The sequence below is a fragment of the Astatotilapia calliptera genome, chromosome 8, assembly GCF_900246225.1.
Source record: "Astatotilapia calliptera chromosome 8, fAstCal1.2, whole genome shotgun sequence".
In the NCBI taxonomy this organism is placed as follows: Eukaryota; Metazoa; Chordata; class Actinopteri; order Cichliformes; family Cichlidae; genus Astatotilapia; species Astatotilapia calliptera.
Genome location: NC_039309.1, coordinates 14,002,651 through 14,030,111, shown reverse-complemented (window position 1 = coordinate 14,030,111; position 27,461 = coordinate 14,002,651). Strand labels below are relative to the sequence as shown.

Here is a 27,461-nt window from a genome sequence, read left to right as displayed (position 1 = left end):
CATTTCTGCTTTCATTTTTGCTAATCGGATGTCAGTAAATGTTGCAAACCAACAGACTCAGTATTTACTGCATTCCCTCTTCTGTTACTCTTTATTTTATTCACTTATCTAGCCGATGGACTGATTGGCTTATGCCATGACAAGGTGTCAGTTATCCCTCTATCCAGAATTCACAAGAATAGCTGCTACTTTTAAAATATTGGTCAGATTTTAGTCTAAATCACGCACATGATCACCTGCTGAGATTTACCCAAACTTTGCTCAAAGTCAGGATTATATTTGTCATTTTACAAACTGTAGTCAATAAACTTTGGTGCTACCACATCGCTGACTTTCTGGTTTAGTTTTTTCCTGTTAAAATTATTTATGACACAATGAATTTACAATTGAGGTTAGTTTAACAGAAACTGGATTGTTGTGGCTTTTAGTCCACGACTCATTTCAGTTGCGGTTATATAGCACCAAAACACAACAACAGTTGCCTCAAGGTGCTTTATATTTTAGGGTAAAGACACTACAATAATACAGAGAAAACCCCACAACTAGACAAACCCCTATGAGTAAGCACTTGGCAACAGCGGGAAGGAAAAACTCACTTTTAACAGGAAGAAACCTACAGCAGAAATGGGGTCAGTCAATGTAATTGGGTTTAGGGTGTTTTAACACCTGCTGTGTCCATTTAAATTGGTGTGAATACAGTAGTCTCGGGTGCAGACCAAAACAACTGCAAAAAGACCCAGTTGGAGGAGGTGGTCTCGGTACGATTCCAAACAAACTCCAGATCAGTTCATTTATGGTGTGAACGTGTTCCCACCCCGATCCAAGCCGACTACAAGGTGTACGTTACAAGGTTGAGCTAACAAAACAATGTCCCGTACCAACGTATGCTAATGCAGGAAGGTACTGTAGATGTGCGAAGGTCTGTACGGGCTAACGTAAATTCTCAGTTTTCTGACACAGGACCTCTTTTGTGTATTTAGTTTTGTTGTTCCTGCCCCAGATACATTTGGCCAGTGAGCAGACTGAACATTCTCACGACGTTTGTAGTGACACATTTTGGTTTGCTTAGAGTTCACTTAGATTATTTTTCCGCGTGAAAACAAACCCAGTGTTTCATGTGGAAAAGCTACACGTTTACAAATTCAGATCACAGTAAAAGAACCATAGGTGAGAAGACGCCCTCAGACTTGGATTTAGATCAAATTTTTAAACATGTTTTTATATTTTTGGTGGTTTGTTTGTGAATCGGGTAGTTAAATGTCACGGTTTACCTCATTGGGCCCTGCAGAAACCCTGGAATGCACAGTTAATCGAAGCTAGAAAACCTGAAATCTTATGTTGTTGTTTTGTCCAGCAAAGCTTTATGTAACAGCAGCTTGAGCAAATTCGAATGCAGAAGTTCATCCAGTTATCTTTGAATTGACTTTATATATGTTTTGTTTTTTTGTGCTTTGGTTTGTTCAGATCACTCCCTGATGAGAAGATAAAATCTCAGGTGATGTTGGACCCTGATCCAAGCCATAATCCAGAAATCCCTAAGTCTGATGGGCAGAGGCAGCCATCTGGTAACAATGCCTCTGCCCCTGCCTCTGAGCCACGCAAAAGCAGAGTTCGTGAGCGCAGACGAGAGGGCCGCTCAAAAACTTTCGACTGGACTGAGTTCAAAATGGAACGGAAGGAAAAGCCCGTAAAAGAACGAGCAGACACAGTTGACCTCAGCTCATCGTTCTCCACAACCTCCTCCTACTGTTCTGCCTCCTCTTCTCCCTCCTCCTTGGCGTCATCTCCGGTCTCTTCTTCCTCCCTCCAAACCTCATCTGCATCAGCTGCTCACCCACCTTCAATTACAGAAGAAGCAGAAAAGGAGAACGTTAATGGGGGAACTAGCAGTACAGCTCGCACACCAAATACTGTTACTGTAACGGTGATTTCAACGCTAAATGCTACATCACCAGTACAGCAACCAACACCTGGAATCCAAGAGCAAGGAAAGATGGAAGTGGATCACCCTGCTGCCATTAGTCCAGCCAGTGAAGACAAAGACAGCAGAAGCTCAGATGTTCAGGATGAGATTGAGCAGCGATGGCATCAAGTGGAGACAACACCATTAAGGGAAGAGAAGCAAGTACCGATCACCACTGCCTTAGGAAACTCTGAGAGACTGCCAGCGCATGAGCTTGCTGCTCTGCTAGACAAAGAGGTGAGCGTAACCAGCGTGGGTTATATCATTAAGATTTCTCCTCACCCTGAACCTGTTTTTTCCTTCACACTGTCAACAGCTGCTTGCTCATGTCGGGGTCGTCTCATTGTTGGGGCTTTCTCTGTATTATTGCAGGGTCAATTTAAAGTGCTTTGAGGTGACAGTTGTGATTTGATGCCATATAAATAAAATTAAATGGTTTGTTTTTGGACAATTAGGCATGTCTAGTTCTTGAGATTTTTTTCATTTTCAGATTCAATAGGAAGTTTCATACTGGACACAACATTAAAGTCTCAGCTTTAATTTGACATCAGTACTATATAGTACTATCTTACCCTACACTTGAAATGTATCCACAGTTTTAGAAGGCTTCAGAAATGACATTTTTAATATTTTTCTATCTTTTCTGAGATCTTTGCACTCGTAGACCATCAAAGATGATTAATCAGAGGAAATAATATTTAAATATTTGGCTACTTGCCTGTTTGTTCATGGGGTAGGAATTACTTTTTAGGAGTGGATTTGGTTATTTGCTGAGTCTCTGCATGTCATGCCTTGAAATGGATCATGCTGCAGTTGCTGTTGTGCAACATTTTATGGTTTGCTGTCACAGAAATGAGCAGCTACATCAAAACAAGAAGTTTTTTCCTGCCTCCATCCATTTGTTAAGCTGTTCCTACTGTGTGTTTTTTATCATTCATTTTTAAGCAAATTTGTTTGGTGTGATCAGGCTAATTGAAGGAATTCATTCCAGCCTTGCATGTTGTTTTACGTGTTGCACTTGGTAAGCCACCTGGTGATGAGAAATGCTATACTGTATATGATCTCCTTTATTCCATTAAAAAAGTATTATAATACTTTTATTAAAAAGAATTGTCAACCTAAAAAGGTAAAAAATGCTGAACTGTCCAAATGTTTTCAGTTATATATATTTTTTGGTTATATTTATTTTATAACAACACCCTGTGCTATTTGTTCATTACCTCTTTGCCTCTCTTGACAGTTGGGACAGAAGCAGAAGGAGCTGGACCAACTGCAGAAGCAGAACAACCTCTTAAAGGAGCAACTAGAAAATGCGCTAGTGAGAGAGCAAAGTGCCAGGGAGGGCTATGTACTGCAGGTAGCTGCACTCTTTATATATCCCGCAACCTTATTTTTCTTTTAAATTGATACCACAACATGAATTAACTTAAAGAAATGTTGTGGTAGAGCGGTGTTAAGAATTGCAAAGTGAAAGTATGTACTGTACTAACAGGTGTGTGGGTGCTTATTCTCTGATATTGCTATGCGTGGTTGTGGTTTTCTTAGCATGAGATTTTCACTAACTGTTTTTTGATGGAGTTTCACATCTCATGGGAAAGTAACTGATTTGATCTGATGTGCTCAAGGTAAGAAAGAGGATCAATAAGCCTCACGCTGTGCTTTTTCCCTCTGCATGTGTCCTTTCGCAGCTTGATTTCTGCATGCTTTGTGTTTCTGAATAAGTGTGTGATTAATGCCTCTTTTCTTTTTTTCTTTCTTTCTTTCTTTTTTTTTTTTTACATTAAACACTTTTAGGTCATACCATGAAATCACATTATGTTTGGTCATGTTGTATTCTTTTAAATCACCATATTGATCACCCATTTTTTGGTTAATTGTTTTTTTGGGGGGGGGGAGGTGTTTGAAGGTGACTTCATCTAAACCTTTCTGTTTTCAAGTCACCTCTGAAAAAGCACAGTAGAAGCTTGAGGGAAAATTTACTTTCCTAAAAAAAAGTGAAGTTATTTTCTTCCTGGTTATCCCCGAGATGTGGCTCTCTGTATTTAGTAGAGGGGAAAGTAACGTGATGATATTAATGAAACTATCTCATCAATCTTTTCAAGAGCGCAACACCTCCTACGTCTTCACCGCACAGAGTGCCATGGCAACACTTGCACAGGCTTAATCAAGATTTACAGGGTGAACTGGAGTCCCAGAAGCGCAAGCAGGACCTTGCACAGCAACAGATCCGGACATTGAAGAGAAGCTACACCGAAGCCCAGGATGCCGTAGAGCGCCACGAGTCCGATATTCAGGCTTTGCAGTCTAAACTTGCATCTGCAATGGCGGAAATTTTAGCAAGTGAACAGGCTGTGGCCCGGATGCGGAATGAGCTCAGGCTAGAGCAGGAGCGCTCAAAAGAACACGAAGAAGAATACAGTCATAGTGAGGCTACCCTACGAGCCCAGCTGAAGGACAGTGAAGACAGACTCCGTGAAGTAGAAGCTAACCTCCTGGAGAGAAACCAGGCCCTCAGGCAGCTGGAGCGCCAGCAGGCACTGCAGCGAGACCACGTGAGGGAGATACAGAGGTTGCAGGAGAAGCTGCAAGAAGTGACTGCTCGACTAACTGCTACAGAAGAGGGTCAGGCGCTGAAAGACGAGCGCCTTAAGCAGGAACAGCATAGCATGCAAGAGAGTCATGAAAGAGAGAGACAGAATCTGTGCAAAAGATTAGCTGAAGCTGAAACTGCACACAAGAAAGTAGAGGACAGGCTGTTTGAGGCTGAGCAGCAGGTAGAGGCCTTGTTAAGGGGTAGGCGGGCCTCAGGAGGTACAGAATGCAAGCAGGAAATGCTGAAGTTGCAAGAAGAGCTGGCTCAAAAGGCTGACATGGTTGAGTCACTGAAGGAAAGTGTCCGTAGACTGGAAGAAGAAAAAGGACATCTTACGTGTCGTTGTCAGGAACTCATCAACCAGATTGCTGAAGCAGACCGTGAAGTGAACAAGCTTCGCTCTCGCCTGGAAACAGAAGAAGCAGATTACTACACCTTGGAGCATTCATATGAGAGGGCTACCCAAGAGTTTCAGAAAATGAGCCAGTTCCTTAGAGAAAAAGAGGAGGAGGTCCGGCAGACTAAGGAGATGTACGAGAGACTGATGGAACGCAAGGAGGAGGACCTAAAAGAAGCACTTATTAAAATGACTGCACTTGGCAACAGCTTAGAGGAAACTGAGCTGAAGCTGCAAGCCAAGGAGGAGCTTCTCTGTCAAATGACTCAAAGCCTCTTGGACAAAGTTGAGCCTTGTAATGCTGAGAAGGATCTGCAAGCCAAGCTTGTGGTTGCAGAGGACCGCATTGCAGAGCTGGAGCAGCACCTCAATGCCCTACAGCTGGGGTATGCTAATCTACACATGGAAAGGCAGCAAATCCCAGAACAGAGTGAGGAGGAAAGAACATCACCCTCCTCGTTATCAAACGCAGAGCTTTCTTTAGACAATACATCCACAACAGAGAGCTCCCCAGACGATAAGGAGTCTCAAGCTAAGAGACCAAGGATACGTTTTTCGAGTATTCAGTGTCAAAAATATGTCAATATCGAGGTCCTGGACACTAGTCAAAAAATGAATCAGGATGTAGCTGAAGACATTGAGTTAACTGAAGGAACAGCTACTCCTGACTTCACAGCCCCACATGCTAATGACCCAGAGAAGTTTATCTCTATCATACATGCTCTTGAAACAAAACTGCTCGCCACAGAAGATAAGCTAAGAAACCTAACACAAAATCTGGATAGGCAACGATCCACCCAAGCAGAGGACTTGTCCGATATAGATTTAAAGATCGGCGAAAAGGATTCTTGCCCAGAGAAAGAGACTAGTGATGCAAGTGGTATACAGAGTAGTGCTGGCATTAAGCATTGTACCAATGCCCTTGTATGTGTGGAAAATGGTCGAGAAAAAGTTAGGGCTATTCTCAGTGGCTCACATGAAACAGATACACAGCTGCACTCATTGTGTGAGATAGAGAAGGATTTGTTCAATGCATCGCTGTACCTTCAACGGGGACAAAAGATGTTGGAAGAGCAATCACCAGCTTTCCATCCAAATCAAACCCCAGAGACTGTAGATAAAGAGGCAATGCACCTTTTTGCCAAAACTTTGTCCTTTGAGGCGATGGTTTTGAACAAGATGGCTTTGTTAATACAAACGTCAAAGTCTGACCTCCTGCAGGCTCTTACTGAGATCTGGGAGGACATTGAGCACATTAAAAGGAGTGACAAAGATTGCTTGGCTGTAGTTTATGCCGATGTCTTGACCAGGAAGCTGATTTTAGAAAGTGGGTTCTGGAAAGAACTTGAGAAAGCAGAGACGGATGTTGCTAAATCCAAAGAGGGTGGTGTATTAGATGATGTAGATGTTGATGCCAAAGTTGCCTTCAACAACTTCATTAAAGCAGAATTGGCCTACTCAATTCAAAATCTTAAGCTTTGCTATGAGGAGAAATTCAAAATACTTAAAAGGGAGCTAGCTGTAGCTCATAAAAACCTCTATGAAAGGGAAATGGCTTTGAAAGCAATTATTGAAGCCTCTAAAAGGCCTGATTTGAAAACTGTCATAAAAGAAGTCAAAAACAACTTTGGATTCAACAAACAAAAGCTGGCGGACATTCACCCTCCCGAGCTTGCTCCGTACATGGAGCAGATCGAAATAGAAGAAGCTAGAGACTTGGCTGAGGAAATCGTAGACAGACACTTGGCTGGTGAAATGCCCTCTTGTGGCATTGACTCTGTTGAATCACTGCAAAATGCTCATGAAAGCCTGGCTAATGAACTTCAAAGACAAGCAGCGATCCTCCACAAGTATGCCCAAGAACTAGAAAGTGGCGAAAGCAATCCCGGACTGTCTAAAATGATCCGATCTCTTCTAGGACACCAAACTTCACATATTTTCACAAGTACCTCTCTTTGTATGCGTGAAGCCCTCACCCAGGCTCAAGTGGCATATGTGGCATGTAGGTTACGGGCCATGCATGAACAAGATTTAGGCTATTGTAAACAGACCAGTCAAACTATGGATGATCTCGTGCAGCAGCATGCACGCAGTGTCACAGCAATCCAAGAAAAATATGAAGAGTCTTTACAAGAGGAGCGCCGGAACTTCAAGCAAATGGTGGAATCTCTCCAGAAGGAAAATCAGACACTTAAGAGTGAGATTAGCAAACGTGTGAATCAGCTCTCGCAGCAGCAAGTGGTCTTCTTAGAGAAAGAGTTTCAGAAAGAGACGGAAGACCTGAAGCAGAAGCATCAAAGGGAGCTGAGCCGAGCAGAACAAGGCTGTGCCTCAACAGAGCTGGCCCTCATGGAAGCAGCAGCTGACAGTCAACAAAAGTTAGAGGTTCTGCTAGCAGACATGGACACAATGGAGGAGAGGCACGAGAGTCATGTGAGGAAGCTCGAGGAGCAGTTTGAAATGAGGGTTTGCGAGCTCCAGCATATCCACAAGGACAACATCGAAAAGTTACGTTCAGAGTATGTGGAGAACATTCAGAGTCTCAAAGATCACCGATCTTACGATCAAAACCCTGAGGTCTCACAGCCACCTCCTTATGAGGAGGCCGCTACGCCAATGGAAGAGGAAGAGCAGGGAAAAGGGGACGATGTACAGCACATATCAGAGGTCGACTCCATGGTGGTTCTGAAAGACCGCATTCAAGAACTGGAGACTCAGATGAATAATATGAGGGACGAACTGGAGAACAAACACCTTGAAGGAGATGTGGCCAGCCTGAGAGAGAAATACCAGAGAGACTTTGAAAGCCTCAAGGTTTTTGCTCTTTCATTTTACCATTTTAGTGAATAAACCCTTTTAAAGGGAGAGAGATCAGTAGTTATTATAGCCAAAGAAGAATTAACTTTGATTCTTTGATTTCTAATCCTCAGTAACTGGTGATTCGAGTAACTGAGGATTAGGAATTGGGAAATGGTGTGATTTGAGACGAGTGAAACATGTTTAAATTGAACAGTTACATCATCTGTGGGCTGTAGCATGATTGTAACTGGAGCTTTAAAGGATGTCCTGAACTCCTAGGTGATAAATCATAACCACCGTGGTAACTGTAGACTGTATATAAAGCATGGAAATAGGCTCTAGGCCAAACCCCTTAGATCTCTAACGAACTGGACCAATGAAACTTCCCTTTATGTCAGTGTAAAGAAGTTTAACTACACATTTAATATCCCTGAGATATCTTTATATAAGTAAAATAAGCATATTTTCCACAATTTGTCTGTTCTTTTACATCATATAGAAAAGCTGCTGTGTTAAAAGAAAGAAATCTTTCAGCACAACTCTTTGGGCTGAAGTTGTAAGAAATAAATGTGTAAAATGACACAAAGTTCTGGTAGCTCATTACCCAGACTCCCCTGTAATTGTAAAGCAGAAAGTTTTTAATGGTACGGAAAATTGTGTCTTTATAAAATAGTTGCTTCAGTGTAAAAAAATAAAAAATACAACAAAAAACAAACATAAATGTCTATAGTAGATGGAGGAGGGAGAATTTTTTCTGTCATTTAATTCTTTGGCTATTACTTAATTACTTTGGTATGGTATGAATGGCCAAAGGCAGGCTTTTATCACTGATGAGCTGTGACACTTATGAATATGCAGCTAAAAGTCCAAAATGTATGTACTCTTTCATATTTTCCAAAGCCATCCAGTGAGGCAGATTGCTGGGCCAATTCTGGCCTTTGGGCCTTATGTTTGACGCTGCTGCTTTAGGTTTTAAAACTGATGAAGTGTCTTAAATGTGCAATATTTCCAATGAACAGCAGGAGGCGACGACTTTGGTTTACATATAGAAGTCCTCAGGAAACACATTCGTAATGAGTTAATGGCCTCAGCATATTGAATACAACAGGACCTTATTGTATTTTTTATGTAAGTTAAAAATCTTGTTGGCCATCTGAGTCGGAGCTTCAAAAGCTTGCTCGATGAATGACATCAGTAGGTCGTCCATCTTTTATATACAGTCTCTGCTAATGAAAGTGTTGCTAATTAATAGACTAATAGAACTAGTCTGTTAATTATACTAATAGCCTATACAAGACTGTTAAATTGATAAAATTTTAGAATTATGTTTCTAAAATGTTTTTATATCTATCTCAATCTATACAGACATATAGATATAAACTATGGGTTTGTTGTCTCAGGAAGGTTCTGATCTTTCGGTATTCTTCAAATCCTGCTGATCAGCTGGGGACATCCTTTTTTGTTTCAAACAAAGAAGCAAAGCAACCAATAGCAGGTTGTCTTGAGTCCTTTCTGACACAAATTGTATTTCAGTTTACTTTAAATACTCATTTGGGCATCAGTAATCACACCATTTCCCACTTTCAGAATAAAGTAGCCTATCAGAGTAAGAGTCTATCAGTATAAACTGCAGCTTGGCTGGCCTAGAATCTCTGCTTTACTCGCTCTGTTACTAACATAGACAATTTCTACTTCTAAAAGTCTTGCATGGCCTCTATCACTGATTTTTGCATGTAGTCGAGTGAGTTATAGATAATTTACTAAATCTGTAGTCAAAAATAAAAATGTAGCTGCAGTGAATGCATAATTCTTTTCGCAACGACAGATTGTTGACTTTTTCTTCCACTAGGCCACATGTGAGCGTGGCTTTGCCGCAATGGAGGAGACACACCAGAAGGTGATCGAAGACCTCCAGAGGCAGCATCAGAGGGAGATTTCCAAGCTCATGGAAGAGCGAGAGAGGCTATTGGCTGAGGAGACGGCTGCCACGATTGCTGGTAAAGAAAGGGTCTCATCGCTCGTAGCTGCTGTGCTTTGATGACTGTCATACAGTGACTTGATATATGTGCTCTGTTTTTTAATGTAGCTATTGAAGCTATGAAGAATGCGCACAAGGAGGAACTGGAAAAAACCCAGCGCTCCCAAATAAGCGGACTGAACTCTGACATTGATGAACTACGCTTACAATACGAGTATGTTTTACAAGGGGAAACCTAAACTTTGCATCCAGTGTATTTACTATATCAGTTGGGTGTCAACATTTAATCTTGACTGGGGCCTAAAAACTGTACTGATGTCTTGCAGTTGCTTTTGGGGGAAAAACAGTTTTATTATATGATGAAAGAAGCTTCTGCGCTGTGAAAAACACAAATGCATGTTGACACTGATTATCTGACTGTGTAGGGAGGAGCTGCAGTCCATCCAGAGAGAACTGGAGGTGCTGTCAGAGCAGTACTCTCAGAAATGTCTAGAGAACGCTCACCTGGCTCAGGCGCTGGAGGCCGAGAGGCAGGCCCTCAGGCAGTGTCAGAGAGAGAACCAGGAACTAAATGCACACAACCAGGTCAGACTCCGCAATCCTGCACACGTACTGTGAATACAAACCTGTTTTTGTCCACAGGTTTGAATACGTCTCCATTTTTCTAACAGGAATTAAATAACCGGCTGACTGTAGAGATCTCTCGGATGCGCTCCTGTTTTAGTGGGGAAACCGCTCACTCATCACTTTCCCAGGGCAAAGATGTGTATGAACTGGAGGTATGTTTAAACGAACACACACACACACACAGACGCTCAACTCATGTTGATCTACACCCCAAGTGCCTCTCCCTGTCTTGTAGGTATTGTTACGAATAAAGGAGTCGGAGATCCAGTATCTCAAACAAGAAATCCACTCTCTGAAAGACGAGCTACAGTCTGCTTTAAGGGTAAGCACATCTCCCTGAGAGTGATTTAAAAATCTGAGGCCGTATATTCATCCCCGATCATTTTACCAGGACAAGAAATATGCCACAGACAAATATAAGGACATCTACACAGAACTCAGCATTGTAAAAGCAAAAGCAGACTGCGACATCAGCAAACTGAAGGAGAAGTTGCTCATTGCCACAGAAGCTTTAGGTGAGAGGACTGTCGATGGAACAGTTACATCTGGATATGGTGAGTAGAAAATGCTCAATTTGACTTTAATCTTTGTTCTTTTTAGTTCCCATTTATATCCAGATATCCGTGAAGTCTACTAACATGGCAACAACCAAATGCTGAGCAAAGCTGTGTTTATTATAAATATGTTACAACTATCCAACCAGCCACCTTTAGTGCCACCCGGGGATTGTCTCTTTTTGGATTGCTGTTGGTTTGAACTGGGAAAAAATGCCTTCAATCCTCGAAATGTTTTTAACATTGTTTTGCTATCTTTATCCTTCCTGAGAAAGATGCGTCTTCCTCTTGGTAAAGTTAGGGAAAAATTTTTAAGATTACCACTTAAATGCGAACAGATGCTGTCGGTTATATATTTTTTGAAGAAGCATCACCACTGTTAATAATAGGGTCTTTATTGTGTTTTTAGATATCATGAAGTCCAAAAGTAACCCAGATTTCATGAAAAAAGAACAGTCGGCGAGCTCCAGGCATTCACGAGGTTTAAGGTCAAAGGTGAGTGTTTGCCGTGTCGTTTGTTGCTTCTGTGGTAGAAACGTGTTCAGAGTCAGTCAGAGGTCATGTTTTACTGGAAGTGCTTCAAGTGTTTCATCTGTCTGTTTTATCCGTCAGTCTGTCACCGAGCAGGTCTCATGGGATAGCTGACACTCCCATTGTGGGGTGATCCCCTCCCAACCCCCGCCCCAACATATGCTGTAGGTATAATGTGATAGACAAACAGCATGCCCTCCATGCCTACCTACCTAACTATGCATGATTTCATCTCCCCTCTGACCCCAAACTCTTTCTTTTGGCTCCACCGTGAGCAATCGAAATATGATATTTCAGCTGAATATCAGAGGTGTGAGGGTGTTACTCATCAAAAGATTTTTAGTTAGAGTCCTCTCCTCCTGCGACTGCAGAAACGGTTAAAAGATGAAAAGAAACTGTAGCGCTTTCACATCAATGAAGTACTGAGCTGTGCTGGGTGCTCACTGTGAGGACTCCCAACTGTCTTTTGTTTTTGTTCTGTGTCGTTTTTCTTTATTTAAAAATGTTTTTTACATTAACAGTTTTTTGTTTGTGGCTGTTTGAATCCTCTGTTTTGGTGTTGTGCATACTCTTACGGTACTGTGCAAAAGTCTTGAGTCACCTCCTCATGTCTTCATTTTGCTTCCGAGGAGCCAGATGTTCAGTTGTTTAATTATATTGTGGTCTTGACCAATAATTTTTCAGGCTTTCTGGGTCCTTGTCCCCAGTTCCTGACTATTTTCAGATGAGTGTTTTCCTGTTTTTAAGCCACTCAACACTGACTTGAATCATTAAAGTACAAAAGAAGGCACCTAACTCAAGGATTTAACCAGTTTGGTTTACACATAACTTGAAAAAAATGTGTTTTTGCTATTTCTTTAGTTAAAAGCCCAACAAATGCCAAGATAACATAGTTGGACAGGCATAACAAATATTCTTACGTCAATAAGAGAAACTGTCTCAGCTTGGTGTGCAGCGAGTCCTTAAATGTGATTGAAATGGATAGAGAACAAAAAAAGGACAAAATCCAGCCGAGACCTGACACAGATGAGATATATTTGAAGGTTCATAAGAACTTTGCTTTCATGAAGCCATTGTTAACTGAGAACTTTACCTGAAGACTAGTTAAAGAAAACAGAGGAAAGCTTGGCTAAAAGTTTGAGCTGTGTTGCAGAGTAAAGGTGGTGATATCATTTTTCCAAGCAGAATATAAATAAATAAGGGCCGGCTCAAGACTTTTTCTCTGTACTGCATTTATGTGGCATGACCATATCCATTTATATTTTTCCTGTACGTCGTGTGTTTTAACCTTTTAAATTAAAGTGTGTCGAGCAGAACACATCTGGGATTAGAAGCTGTGACTGTTTTGTTGTTTCTGACTTTGTGGGTTTTTTTTCCTTTGCGTCTGTGTGTGTTTGTGTGTTCGCTCTTTTCTGCCCACATGCGCATTATTGCCTCATAACAGTAAATGACTTTGTTTGTCTTTAACAGAGCCTGAAAGAGGGACTCACCGTGCAGGAGCGCATGAAGCTTTTTGAGGCAAAAGATTCCAGAAAGATTTAACCTGAAAAGTTTTTTGCTTTTTTTATTCTTATTTTTTTCTTTATTGTTCTTTTTTTTTTTTACGCTTGCCGTGCCATCATGGGCTGAAGATGTTGGGGTGGCATCTGAGATCAAGGACTTTAATCTATCTGTTCTAAGCCTCTTTCATGTTTTAGCTCGATCTTGTCTCTTATTTTAATTCTTAAAGTACATACACTTACGATCAGGCCAAGTTGGAGTCGTGTCAAACGCGCTGTGAGAGAGATTCGATTACAGCTTTTCTGTTGATCCTCCAAAATGCCAAAACTGACAGCAATACATAATATGAATAATATATAAATATAAATATATCCCAATATTGAATTAAGTATCTGCTGTATTTTATTATTGTAATAGTGTCTATATCTAATAATTTTTAACGTGCTTAATGTTGCACCAGTTCTCCTGTACATAACTACTGGACACATGTAGACTATGGTTTGCTATTATTGTTGGGGCATCTGCTGTACTATTTGATTGATATTGGAAAACAATGTGATGCTTACCTTGGTATGATGTATGAGTGTTTTATAAAACGGTGTGTCTGTGTGTGGAAGTGGGGGGGGGGTGAGATTGCACTTACCTTTTGACTACTTGAGGAGGCTTGTTTTTATTCGTCTCAGAATTGGTGTAGTGACTTCCAGTCGATTTATTGCAGTGCAACCAAACATGCTGACTCGCGTCGCATTAGGTGACCAGCCGTGATTTGTTAGCGATACAGGAATTTATTTCAAATATCTTAAATTCTGACTTTGTGTTTGCTTCAGTGTGAGAATTATCATCTCCTTAAACCTGAACCTGTTTTTTGGATTTGCATGATCACGTTGCCTCCTTTTCCTACTCTTTGCTTTAGTGTGGCGCTCTAGACAATTATAAGCTTTGCTTTGCAAGTCCTACTGTTGAGATGCTGAGATTGAGATGTTTTACTGTAAGCGGCAGTCTTGAAGCACTTGGCCCAGTCCCTGACCTCTTACTGAAATCTAGTCGTGCCTCAAACTGAGTGAAGAATATAGACATCCATGAAACCTGTGCAGCTATGGATACACACTGTATAGTATTCAAACCACGCCTTGTGTATATAAATATATGCCACACGGAAGACTTCTGTGTTTTGTTTTAAACTTGTACCTTGCTCTCTAGCTCTATAAGAAATATATATGAATATTTTTTATTTTAATTTGAATGTATAACGTCAAATAAATGAAGTGTTTAAAAAATCTGTGGCTTGTATTTTTCTTTTTACAGACTTGGGATTCAGCGGTTTGTGCACCCATTCCTTACACAATTCTTCGTTAATTTATTATTTAGCTGTAAGGTGTGAGTCTGTTGTAAAGGCTCACCTTCTAGCACATTCACTTCACCAGATGCACCTTGTTTCTTTTCCTCACCTTTGATTGGGTGTGGTGCTTGGCCTTAATTGCACTCACCTGTCACACATTATATGTCACACAGTATATAAGGACTGCACTCACCTACCCCTCACTCTTTCTTCACTCCCACATGGGGCGGCAGCTGAGGTGAGTTTCTCTTTGAGTCTCCTGAGTTCATGTATCATTTTGAGTTACTTAAATCATACTTTATGTCCTTTTTAGAGAGAGCAGTCCATGTGTGTCTTTCTTTCCTTCCTTCTTTGCCTTATTGATTTGAGTTGAGAATAAAAGGAGAACCCTGTGAATAATTCTGAATCAGATGGCTGCTTTTTCTTATTCTAACCAGATGAGCCCATGATGCTGATTGCTTCAGCCCTGAACCTTCCTTCCTTCAAAACAGAGTCTGTGGTGGAAGGACCTACTCACTGGACACTTGAATAAGTCCACCTTTCCAGTACCAGGTTGGACTCACTGATTGCCTTCAGAGCTGCCTTTAATTCTTTTGTAGATTCAACAATGTGCTGGAAATGTTCCTCTGAGATTTTGGTCCATATTAACATGAAGGCTTCACACAGTTTCCATGGTGACATCCCAAAGGTGCTCTATTAGATTGACATCTGCTGACTGGAGGCCTTTTGAGTACAGAACACTTTGAGCTTTGTGCCATAGTGCGTTACTCAGATAGGTACACTGTGGTCATAAAGGGATGGACATGGTCAGTAACGGTACTCGGGTAAGCTGTGTTGCTTAAATGATGCTCAGTTGGTTCTAAGGAGTCCCACATTTCCTGAGAAAATATTGCTTTCCAGTCTTCAGTATTACCATTCTGATATTTGGCATCAAGAAGGTATTTTTACTCAGAGCTCACTGATAGTTTCTCGTTTTCAGTCTCTGAAGAGATGTTTGTTGGGAACCTCAGCCTGTCTGCCACCAACAGCCATGCCACATTCAGAGTCACTTAAATCACTTCTTTTTCCCACTCTGATGCTCACGAGGTTTTCTTGACCATGTCTACGTCCCTAAATGCCCAGAGTCAGTATCACAACAGTCAGGATGTTCTGTGCTACCAGTGCCTGGAGGCGGCTGCTGTACAGAACAAAGCTGGTCAGATGTCTAAACTCAGACCCACTTCAGTCTAGGTATGTAGTGGGTAAACTGATTTATTTGTTGAATGAGTAGTGAGCAAAGGTGAACAGAAAAGCAGAGAATATTGACTACCTTAGATTTTCTAGGTCCTGGAAGGAGCCTTGTTCAATAAAGTCGAGGATGTTTAATCGGAGGCTGAGCTCTGTTATCTTCAACAGTTTACTGAGAGACCTCTTGGTTGCTTGGTTCAGCAGGCTGAGCTGTGGGTGGAGCTGGGTGAGGGCACTGAATGCTTTTGACTCATCTGCAACTTGAAAAATAAACTGGCACCAGTCTCTTCAGAGGGATGAACCACTTATGGTCAGTGTTGTGGATTTTGTTCTTATCAAAGCTAAATAAAACCGGGAGGTTATGCAGGCCTTTGAATATGTCCTGATGAGCGGTGAGATTATTTCGATTCAGGGTTTTGAGAACCCTCAAACATAGTACTGGTGGGATTTAGCCTGAGTGTGTTCCCCTTACCCAGTGACAACTGAGCCACATCTCCAAGATTTGCATCCGGAATAATAACCACTTCCAGGGATTACGTTCCACGAACCTGGAGTTGGGTTCAGATAACTTGGATCCTTTTCAAGTTAACCGGTTTCAAATTAGATTCAGACAAAACTTAAAGTGCAAGAGATGCTACAAAAACAAAGAAATGCAACATTGCATGAGCTACACATACATATACTTATTATTTTACAGAGATTTCTTCATAAACAAAGAAAAAAGCCCCAGGAGAACTTCTGGATGTTATTTACTAAGAGATTGAGATACCTAAGAGTTGAAGAACCTCCAACCTCTTCACAGCTGAATGACTTGAGCATGTTGAGAGACAAATCAAGTTTCTGAACCACAGGAAGGATCAGAAGGAGGGTTCATAGGTGAGCACTTGCATCGTGGTGGATGTGTGAGATGTTGTTGGTTTAGAACATCCAGGATGTCCAGGTCTCTGAATTCTCCACCTTTTAGAGAAACTAACTGGTTCTAGCTCTGCTCCAGGTGTTTCAGCCTAAGCGATTCACCTGGGATCTCTGATCTTGTTCTTCTACAAGTTGATTGTAGTTTGTTATCAGGGAGGATGCTAACAAGATCACAGAGGTTAACAGAGTCACGGTTTTGCCACCACAGGACTTCTGTCTGGGCATTTAAAGCCAAGAGTACAGCAGGCTGAGGTGCTGAGCAGAAGCACAACAGCTCACAGCATCTTGACATCACAGCTGCTTCAAGACTGCAGTGAGGTCAGGCCTGAGAAATCTGAAGGTGCAGCAAGCTTTATTGGCTCCAACAGCTAAACACGAACGGATGTTCATCACTATGAGAGAGCTTTTCTTTGCATTCTTGTTGTCACGTACAAACTAGTCAGTGATGTAGTCAGTGGCTGATCTGTGATGATGGTAACGCACTTTTATCTTGTGGCTGATGTCTGAGGAAATATAACCCACGTCGTGCAAAAGATCACCCCGGTGAGTTTCTGTCGTTTCTGTCATTCGTGTTGTTTTCCTTTGTATTGTCAGCACTAACCCCAGGGATGCTCATCTGGCTTTGTCCACTTGAGGGCGCTATCATCTTGGCTCTTACTGTTCCCGAAACAAGAAAGAAAAAACACCCAAACAGGCCACAGACGCATGTTTTTCTAAGAAGCATCCAGATTATTTAATTTCACAGGGGTGGATTTTTTTTCTGGATGCTTTTGCAGAAATTTTCTGTAAATTAAAGGGATTTTTTTTTCCAGCCAAGGAGAAAATCTACAAATGAAAGATTTATATTATTCTTTCATTTTCTCCTTCTACTACTCTTAGTAATACAAACTACCTTGCACTGATAAAGACTTTCAGCACCTTCATTCGACCCTATATAATCATTGCCTCTGGTTTAATAATCTATTCATTATTATTATTATTATTATTATTATTATTATTATGTATTTATGGGGATTTCTTTAACTATTTGTTTTTTTTCTGATGTTCATAGGAGAGATATAAATCTAGTCTAAATTTCTTTATATGTATAACAACAATAAAAAACTATTCTATTCTAATTATAAGAATAAGACCTAAAATAGATAGAAGAAGAGGACTGTTGTTTTTCATCTTGTTAGTTAGTGCAATGACAAATCATACAGTTTCCATGCACCCATCGCCTTCTGCTTATCCACTTCAGCCACCTTTCCCAGCTGCCATAGGGTGAAGGCCGGGCGGGTCGGCTGTCTGTTGCAGAAAATGAAAACATAAATTCAAAGCTTATTGTTCTTTCTTTAGCAGGAAAAAAAACGTGTGATATTGCAGGGACTAAATGTTGAATTTGCTGTTAAAATGAGCGGACAGTCATTTTTGGCCTGACCTCTTGAGGTCGAACATCGAGCGGTGGCTCTTCTGGTCGTGGCAGCTGACCTTTGCTGCTGCGTCTGGAGTGTGATGGTGGTGACGGGGCTAAAAGACGTGGGGCAGCCCTGCTCTCTGCGTCAGTCCTCGGGGGAGACAGGTCTCAAGTTTAGTTTATGTGGAGGTCGGCCCCGCAGCCAACCTTAGTAGTCGCACAGGTAACCCAGCCGATGGGCTTTGGCTTTAGGAGCTGCTTCACCTTTAGGACAACGTAGGCAAATTCAGGTCACGGTGCCTCTTTGGATCTATTTGTCTTTTTTTTTCTCCCCTGTTTTTCTTTCTATCGATAAAGACTACAATGATAGCATTTGGCTTTGTGATTGCTCACCGTGCAGCAAAATGTTCAAATTAGTACCTTTTCTTTGCAAATATTGATTAAAATCTTCCCATTTTTCATTATTTTATGTGTCTTAACCCCTATTTTGCTCTGTTTTTGAAAAGAATGGATGTGTTTGTGTGTGTAATCCATTTTATTTTCAGCCCAACACGACATCATCCATATAAAAACATTAGCCTTTAAAACATTTTACATTAATTACATTTATTTTCAGTACAATATTTACAAATCAGCTCAGAGGATTATCTCTTGTCATGATCATTAATGTGCACAATTGTTTAAATTCGCCTGTTAAAAAAAAAAAAAAAAAAAAAAAAAATGCTGATGTAACATTTTTAAAATGTCTAAACGTCCTTTAGTGTATCAGAAAAAAAATCCTCCAGATTTTTCAGTCATTCTCTGTTTACTTTATACGATGCAAAATGTTTCTGTGAACAACTGAGAAACACAGCGACTTTTTTTTTTTTCCAGCTGATGAAAGTCTGAGGCATGCCAGTAACCAAAAACAAAACTACACGTGAACCGCTGGATGGGTTCTGTTATATTACAGCCAGAGGAACAAGCAGAGTTTCAGTTGTCGGTAGCTGTTAAAGGGCTTGGAGGACAGTGGGTTTCGAGTCGCTGTATGGATGGGGGTCTCTTTGGGGGTTTGGCAGAGGAGGAGATGTCGGTGAACACTACTGATCGGCCGTCGGGGCAGAGCAGGACGCTGGAGTCGGCCTCACACTTGGTGGTTCTGCTTGCCCACAGAGCCTCAGCAGGACTGGGCCTCAGGCCAAGGCCACCAGGAGACAGGACCTCTGTGTTCACCACTGACGCCTGACTCATCTTGATCAGCATGTCCAGCGACTGTTTACGACTCTCAAGTGAAGCCCTTATCACCTTCCTCGCGCTCTCGTCCTCCTCGTCCTCTCTTCTCTCTATGAGCTCCTCGTCCTCCTCCTCTGTCTCAGTTGCGTTTTCCTTAAGACCCCCATCTTCCCTCCTGCTCTGATCGCCAATCGACTCCGTCGAGTCCCTCTTTACTGACAGGTCGAGAGGCCCATCGCTCTGCCGAGCTGTTCGCTCCAAAGCCTGGTGAATGTGAGAAAGCTCGCTGCGGATTTTGTTAAGGTGCTCCCAGAGATGTCTCTGGGCAGGAAGGTCTTCCTTCTCTAGGTGGGAGATTTTGCGCTCGGCCTCGTGGTACTCCTGCAGCGCCTTGGAGAGGTCACCGAGCAGAGCAGCGACTGACTCAGACGCCCCGATTGTCCTGGCGGCAGCTGAGTCCTGGCTGTTGGGTCTTCCACAGGTTGAGAGAGAAGATGTTTCGCTGGTGGGGCTGGTGAGAGGATCGTTGTACCACAGCTCAGTGGGCCGACCTTGAACATGAGCATCCTGCAAACTAAGAAAGAGTGAAAGAAAAGAGTTAAATAAATACTCCTAAGAGGTCTACACCACAACTACTACCAATTTTATTACAAAAACAGTTCTGAGCTGTTTACCTGTCCGAAGAGAAGAGAAGTTTGTCTGTCCCCACATTAAGAGTCGATGCAGTTTGAATATTTTTCAGAAGGTCTAAAGTCAAGCCCAAGTTTGGCTTCTTCTCCGCAGGGGCCTCTTGGTTTCTTAAAGGAGCTCCTGCCCTCTTCAGACCCCAGCTTGCTCTGCCTTCCTTGGCTGCAGCCTGCAGTTTATCCCCCAGCCTGTAGCCCTGATCAGGGGAGTCTCTCTGAGGTGACACCCAGCCAGCGGGAGTGATGGTAGATCCCGGCCTCACAGCAGGCACTTTCCACAGATTGACTTTGGGCTGGAAACTGGACAGAGGACTTGCTTCTAGAGTGTTTGTTGATGTCTTGAGAGGCTTGCTGGTGTCGGTCTGACTGGATGCCTGTCCGAATGTGTGCTCGCACAGGAAGGGGTAGTATAGTCGAGGGGGGATGAGAGTTCGATCTGCGTGTGCGCTGGAGGCTGGGTGTATCAGCTGAGCGGCCGAGGCCAGGAAGGGGAGCTGGGCGAGCTGTGCGTGGGTCTGGGCTGTGACACCGGAGGCTGCGGTGGGAATAGCTGAGTTCATGTAGGAGAAAAGGCCAGGGCTGATAGGATAACCTACCCCAAGCACTGAAAGGTTAAGCCCAGTGGGGTCCTGGTAATCCACCAGGTTTGGTGGTGGGGGGTAACAGGGGATTGAATTATTTACTCGAGGCTGAGGACCTTCAGCTTTGGCTTTAGTGTGGCTGGATGCCAGCAGCCGCCACTGCTCCGACAGTAACCCGGGAGCTGTTAGGCATGTCTTTGATAGCTTATAATGTCTCAGTTGGGCCTCTACCTCCACAGAGCGGGCTCGTAAAAACTGATCTTCGAGAGAGAGCATGTCATCGAGCTCTGAATCTGGCTGTTTTGTTTTCTTCCTAGTGCTTTCTGCTGCTTCACCTCTGTCGCTATCACCGGAGCTTTCTTTGATCAGCCCAGCGATCTCTACCCCCTCTCCTCGTCCTTCTTCATCTTCTGGTCCCTGGCTGTCTCTGCCCTCGCCATCCTCCTCTGCAGACCTCCTCTGACCCTGCCTTTCCTCAGTGCGAATCACCTGCTCTAGCTCATCCTTTCCGGGAGCGTGCAGGCCATGGGCCTGCTGAAAGGGCCGGAGCTGCTCTGGGTGCAGGATGTTGCCCTTTTTATACGGCCAATCTGACTCTATAAGCAGGGACAGAGAGTTCTTGCACAGGCTGTACTTCATATGGTTGTACAGGTGAGACTTCTCCATGCAGGTGAAGGGGCACTGGAAGCACTTGTAGTTGTAGGGTTTGCCCCACGGTCGGGGGATGTAGTGAGGCTTCTTCGGCTTGCGCTCCTTGTGTTTGCTGGCTGACGTGACTTTGCAGGTGTCATCCTTGGACATGGTTGAGTCTTGATATTTCTAAAGAGCGTGTGATTTAAATTTTGACAATTCAAGCTAGACTTTGAGATATTTCTTCAGAGTACATTTCATTTGTTGTGAGGTTTTCCTTAATTTTGCGAGTAGGTGGCGATGAAGAAGAGCATCATCTTGGTCAAATTGCAGCTGTACCTGTGAAATAAACAAGAGAGTGGATCGTGAATGAAAGCACAGACTGTATATATGATGTTTTGTTCTCTGCGAGTCAGAAGGAGGGATGCGGTTTTCATTTCTGTAAGAAAACAAACTATGAGAGGTAAAGTTCTGCGTGCACTGAAGGGTGATTTATGCCATTATGCACATATGTGTATTATGAGAGAACATTTGTTTTCTGCCCAAGCCGAGGGTTGCCACTAACCTAACTGCAGGGAGGCCCACGCTGCTCTGTTCTCACTGTACCTGCCACTACTCATTAGTTCCAGTGCAGTACCAGGCACTAGCAGGGCCCAGGGCTGGGGGCAAAGAGGGCTGTCACGGGGGACTCTGCACCTGTGCAGTGGGGTCTCACAGCATTCACAGCCCTGCTTGAGTTCTGGGGCCAGGCCCTTGAAGGCCGGCTACAGGCACCGCACGGCCATGCCTGGGATTGCACAGTGCTGGTACGCTAAGGAGAGAAGTTGGGGGTTTGAGGCCCGATTCCTAATGAGAGCCTGGCATCATGCCTATAGGGCGTCATTAGTGCCAGGACTGGGATCTGGGTCAGGACACGGTGCATAGGTTCCACTGCCTCGACTTACCAGCTCTACATTTAGACTGGGGTCATACTTGTTAGGCAATATTAGCAGGGATTATAATAGGTAGCATTTAATTGAATTGAATTTCCTTCTGATTCGAAAATATCAAAATATACATATATTTATTTACAGTTAGACATGTCTTACAAAAGAAGCCAACAAAACCTTTAAACCTGAGCACCTTTAAATATTATTACTGAGCTTTTACACTACTTTTAAACATTATGCTTTGTTTTATGAATAAACAGGCAGATTTATTGATTAATTTTATTTTTAATTTTCTTCTGCATGTGTTAAGCAGGCTTGTCTTTTGGATTTAAGAACAAATAGTCCCTGTAGAATATTTTTTTCACTTATTCCACTCTCTCTTTTTTTGCTCCTCTTCATCTTTTGTTATTTCATTAGTTCAAAATTTAGTTTAATTAACACCACTTCATTCCAATCCTTTCAGATAAATTCAAAAACATTTTTTCCCCATCTGTGAAATTGCAGAAACTTTGTGATCTCTTTGTACTGCGAGCGAAGCCATTGGGTGAAGCCTGCAGTGAAAAAGAAGATGCAAGCAGGCTAGTGCTCAGTTTAAAACACTCTGCTTTGGGGGCTTTTATTTTGCCGTTTTTTCCTCGGGACTCTCAAAGATGAAAGTCTACGTAAAGTTCAGGGTCCATGCTGAGGGAAAAAAGAAACTTCACCAACTCTTTTTTTTCTTTAATGCACGGATCTCTTCCAAGACTAGAAACAAAGGAGAGCCAAGCAAACACAGGTGACGGCGTGGATCATCATCTGTGAGACCATGAGACGAAAGCTAACAAAGGATGGCTGCTGCTCACCACTTTCCCAACTGGACCCCCAGAACTGGCCCGTTAGTGGATGACCATTTGACTGGCTCACTTGTCCGCCCCGGGGGTCTGACCTGAGCTTTGGGCTCATAATGGAGTCTAACAGCTGCTGCTGCGAGCCAATCAATAAAAATCATTTTTACAGTAGATTTTTTTTTTTTCCCCCCTCTTCTGGTCACCGCTATCCGCTCTCCTCTCACTGACTGCGCTCTTTGGCCCCCCCGCTGCCCATATCTGAACCCTGTGGTCTTGTTTTAAGCTTTTAGGGACTATGATCAAACAAGCTTAACAGCTTGAACATCTATTGTTGCAATTAAGGAGGCTCACCACACTAAAAGCTTTGACAAGTTACATGCTACAGCAACCACACCGCTGACAGCAGAAAGGGACTTGGTTATTTTTTTAATGCACAGGAAGTCGATGCACGCAAAGACTGCAGGGGAAATTATTTTTAAGCTCTCGTGTTTAATAAATTCATTAAGTTTAATACTTTACCTAAGATGATAGCCCGGGTGAGCTGTCACTCCCTCTGAGAAAAAGTTCTAAAAAAAAAGAAGACAAGAAAATTTTTATGTTGACTTTCTTCTATGATTTAAAAAAAAAACATGAATTTCTGTAAATTTACAAATCAAGTAATATTGATATATTTGCATTTAATTTTTTAACCAAATTTAATAGAAATTAAAATGATGAATTAAAATAAGCTGACAATAATTCATTATAACACCACAGAAATGTATCTATCCAGTAATATTAAAATACATACATATATATAAAAGATTCTCATTTTAAATCAAAATAGTAATGTAGTTTAATTAAATCTATAAATAATGACATCAAAGCTCACTTTTTTCAAAATTAAAAAAAAACAAAGGCATGCAGCAGGACATAAAACAGCATCAAACATTTCTGCCCTGCAAACAAAAGCAGCATTTAAACAGGCCTCTGCTTAACTTCCCTCTAAAATATCGCTCAGCCTTCACAAACAAACCTTGCTTCTTAAAGGAAAGGAGGAAACGTATTCATTCATACCTAAAGTGAGGTCCCGGTGTGGCTGTCTGTCACTCCTCTGCAGCGGCAGGGCAGCGCGTCCCGCTCAAATGGGAGCGCAGGAGCGAGTGTGGAGATATATATTGACTGGGAGCATTACCCCGAGGCGCTACAATACAGCAGCTTCCCCCCCCCTCTCCACCCTGTTTGCTTCCCCCCTCTCCACCTCTCTGGATTGTCAAGTGTGGTCTCCACCTTGCAGTCAGAATGCAATATAACAATTTACACAATGCTGGCAAAGGTTAGGTTAGTGATGGCTTCTTGTTACAACATAACAGAGGACAGAGGGGGTTAAATCCTCCATAACTGATACGTAATACTAAGAAGACTGACTTCTAAGGCTGACTCTGGATATTCAGTATTTTATTATGTTGGATTATGAGAAAAAGCTCTTATGAATGAACTATTTTTAGGCTTTTTACTTAAACATTGTTTAAGCTTCCTTGATTCTAATATCTGTGGTTTTAATTATAAGCCTTTAATTTTTAATAATCAAAAGTTACCAGAAAATATTCCTTCTTTTCATCTTATCTTGTGTATACTAAGCATTAAAGTCCACAGTGGAGGTAAAGGTGTGTATTGTGGAGTGGTTAGTGGCTGTTTCCGCATCACCCGTCTTTACCTCCATCACCAGCTTCTTTTAAGGAACCTGTGCTGAGGATGATCAGTGCAGCGTGTCGGGGAACGGGTGGTGTGAGCTACAGCATCTCATCCACAAACAGTGACTTAGACATGACGCTTGCGTGCACATATTCCCAGTTTAATAAAAGCCGTGTACACAGTGTACTCCTTTTATGTATTCCAGAGTAGGATGTTTGCAGTATTTTCCAGGTGAGAGATATGCTGACATGATTTGAGTTTTCAGAGCAGCCTCTGGGCATGTATACAGTACATTTAGATTTGCCTGTTTTGGGTCAGGTTTGTCCACCAGTTTGCATTCTCACCTCAAAAGTCTCCACTTCTACAGGAGCTGGTTATCAACAGGTTTTTGGATATGCACAAATACTGCCGGCTCAAACCTTTTCAAGAGCTTTTACAGCTTCGAATTCATGTCTGTGCATGTAAACGCGGACATTCTCACTCCTCTCCTAAATCTAATCCCAGTTTCTCAGTCTCCTCTCTTCACCCCTTTTTCATTCTCCCTCCTCCATCCATCCCTGACTCTCGTAGCCTGTGGCGGGCTTTGGGTCGACTTCAGGTTCTTCATTTCTCTCTTCGGGCTGGGTGGGAAGCATGCACGCAAGCCCCTTTGAGAAATGTCAGTGTCCGTGTGCCGGGAAAGTCGGGGGCCCTTCACGAGCCATCGGGCCTGCTGTCACACAGAGACGGCCAAATGGAGACTGACAGGCCACTCCATAGAGCCTAACCATCTGTACCAAATGTGACAGCAGGGGAAAGAGGATGTCTGGTAAATCAGGAGGAACGACAGGAGTGCACTGTGACACGAGGAGGAACTAGAGAAGGAAGAGAAGCAGGAGAAACAAAGATCCCTCACTTCTTAGTGTGGCCACGTGGGAGCAGATGTCAGGGTTTTTTCTTGTTTTTTCCCAGAGAGTAAGGAAGCATTTCACTCCAACTGCAGGAACACTTCGGACAAAGTGTCAGTTTCTCCTGTTAAGTTCAAATGTGCAGAACGAGAATTGTCTCCTTCCTCTTCATTTCACTCAGTGTCTTATTAGCATCTCACTGACTTTCTTTTTTTAAAAGAGGTTTAAATGCTTCACCTTTGCATGAGTGTATAATAAATGTTGCATGCAAAATTACTCAGAATAAAGGTAACAGGACAGAAAAGGGGATTTTTTTTATTTACCAAAGGGTCTAAACTTTCAGTGTTTTACTAGTGTGATATAAGAGTAAGAATAATTAAATCGAGGCGATTGTAATACTCTATTGTTAATAAATTCATCAATACTTGTGCAGTAGAGTCATAAACACTCCTAAACTTGTGAAAATCCTTCCTAGAAGAGTTGAAGCAGTTTTTGGACATCATATTAAACCTAATGGATTAAGAATCAGATGTCACTCAAGTTTATATGTATGTAAAAGCAGACAGATGAGCACTTTTGGGAGTGTAGTGTCTGTGTCGTCACTGCTGCTCTGTTCTCTTGTGATGTCCATGCATGCTTGTGGAAGAGAGTGAAGGCCCCATGACAGAACCACACAGCTAAATATAAATCATCACAGATGGAAAAAACAACTTTTTTTGGACTACAGTGACAAAACTGCAGTTAACATTAGACCAAATATCAAAAACAAAGACACTGTTATCCTGTTTGGCACCACAGTAAGTGCGCCAGGGTTGAGTTTGCATGTTTTCCCAGAAGATCATGTTTCAAAGTGTTAGATTGGCTGCAGGTTAACAGTTCACAGAGAAGTATCACTCATCTGAAGAGATGTTACAAGTATAAATGTTCTCACGTAAAGCTGTGGATAACTCAGTTAGCAATCTAAACTTGCAGCAGCAGAATCACCAATCAATGGGAACATTTTGTCACCGCACTCTGTCGTCTGTTATTTCCAAGTATTAGACTTCCAATAATAAATTATTGTGCTGCATTTTGAACTTACTGAGCCACAGTTTGATATGAATTTAAAATGGCTCATGGCCTTGTCTTGTGCTGCTCAGAAATATAGTACTGAGTATGGCACTGCATTTGATTGTTAGTCTGAAGATTGCAAATGATTCAGAGGCTGTAACGTCTGAAATTAATTCTTTTAGTCGTTTTGTTCTTGCTTTTTGTTTTCTTAAGTGTAAGTATTTATATTCTAGACTCTGTTTTTTTTAATTAAACTTGCTGCACATGCTCCTAAATTACCAGAAAAGTTGACATATGTACAGCTCATTTACAAACTTCCTTCAAGTCTGACTGTAAACTGCAGCGTTTTATCTTCAGAGAAAATAGAAACGTGCAGAAGCCGATACTCGCAGTGTGAACACGAAAGTCTCCTGGCGAGTTGAGGGTCCTTATGGAGCAGCATCTGGGGAGGCTGACAGCAGCACTCTATTACCACTCAGAGAAAGGAACCAGAGGGCTGCAACAACACCGCTACCAGCCAGATCCAGCTGTGCAGATGCCTCCAAACGTACGCACACTTAGACCCATGCAAATTAAGAGAAACACACAGAACGCACATACGCCCGCTGTCCCACATGATGGACTGTGTGCTCTAAAAAGAAATATATAAAGATGGAAAGATGAAAAAGCGACTGCTTACCCAGGATAAAGCTGAAGCTTTTTCCACTGCCTGGGTTTTTAGGCCTGAGGTGAAATCGCTAACAGCTCCTCTCTTAGCCTGCGCTGCTGGGCACATTAACTAAACTCATATCGCTCTCAGCCACTATCAATTATTCACCACCCCTCCCCTCTTTCCCCTCATTTTCAAAGGAGAAATGCTCCAAGAGCCACTTCCAGCTGCACTGACACACAGCCACAGTGACAAAACAACCCCCTGCCTTTGGTGCCTTACTTTATCCTGGATGTTTTGATTTTAAAATCCTCATTATGATTTTAACAGTATTCTTTAACATGCTAATAATGATCTTACATCATTGTTGCAATAATATACTTCTTTAAAACTGAGCTTAAGCTATCAAAGGGAGAAGTTGGAGAAGTTGTAAATATCGGGATATTTGAATTGCAGCCTGACTGTGGGATGATGTGCACCATCACCAAACCAGAAACCTGGCAAACTGAGAAAGACC

The 27,461-nt window shown here is 42.2% G+C and overlaps 2 protein-coding genes across 8 annotated transcripts in view; one reads left to right on the top strand and one right to left on the bottom strand.

The window, feature by feature from the left end:
• Positions 1–14,103, top strand: part of LOC113028470 (myosin phosphatase Rho interacting protein) — a 53,377-nt gene extending 39,274 nt beyond the window's left edge. For 6 of the 7 annotated variants that reach the window (XM_026178762.1, XM_026178761.1, XM_026178766.1 and 3 more), the window contains 11 exons: positions 1,465–2,200; positions 3,204–3,320; positions 4,066–7,767; positions 9,602–9,749; positions 9,839–9,944; positions 10,156–10,315; positions 10,402–10,509; positions 10,593–10,679; positions 10,749–10,911; positions 11,321–11,406; positions 12,913–14,103. In XM_026178762.1, the coding sequence (XP_026034547.1) occupies positions 1,465–2,200; positions 3,204–3,320; positions 4,066–7,767; positions 9,602–9,749; positions 9,839–9,944; positions 10,156–10,315; positions 10,402–10,509; positions 10,593–10,679; positions 10,749–10,911; positions 11,321–11,406; positions 12,913–12,984 (5,485 nt within the window). In that variant the 3' untranslated portion in view covers positions 12,985–14,103. Of the gene's footprint in view, positions 1–1,464; positions 2,201–3,203; positions 3,321–4,065; positions 7,768–9,601; positions 9,750–9,838; positions 9,945–10,155; positions 10,316–10,401; positions 10,510–10,592; positions 10,680–10,748; positions 10,912–11,320; positions 11,407–11,523; positions 11,607–12,912 lie in introns of all 7 variants that reach the window. The other variant, XR_003273237.1, reaches the window with a different exon arrangement.
• Positions 14,104–18,577: 4,474 nt separating this feature from the next.
• Positions 18,578–23,819, bottom strand: prr35 (proline rich 35). Its single transcript, XM_026178767.1, has 4 exons — positions 23,741–23,819; positions 23,204–23,250; positions 19,706–21,267; positions 18,578–19,605 (listed from the first exon to the last, which is right to left on the bottom strand). The coding sequence occupies exons 3-4, from the start codon at positions 21,097–21,099 to the stop codon at positions 18,792–18,794; spliced, it is 2,208 nt and encodes a 735-aa protein (XP_026034552.1). The 5' UTR covers positions 21,100–21,267; positions 23,204–23,250; positions 23,741–23,819; the 3' UTR covers positions 18,578–18,791.
• Between the last annotated feature and the right edge of the window lie 3,642 nt (positions 23,820–27,461).

Bases quoted from the DNA above. Each gene is read 5' to 3' on its own strand.
- prr35 (XM_026178767.1), bottom strand. From the start codon at position 21,099: ATGTCCAAGGATGACACCTGCAAAGTCACGTCAGCCAGCAAACACAAG. The intron at 19,606-19,705 runs GTAAACAGCTCA...ACTCTTTCTTAG, and splicing joins CTTCTCTTCTCTTCGGACAG to TTTGCAGGATGCTCATGTTC.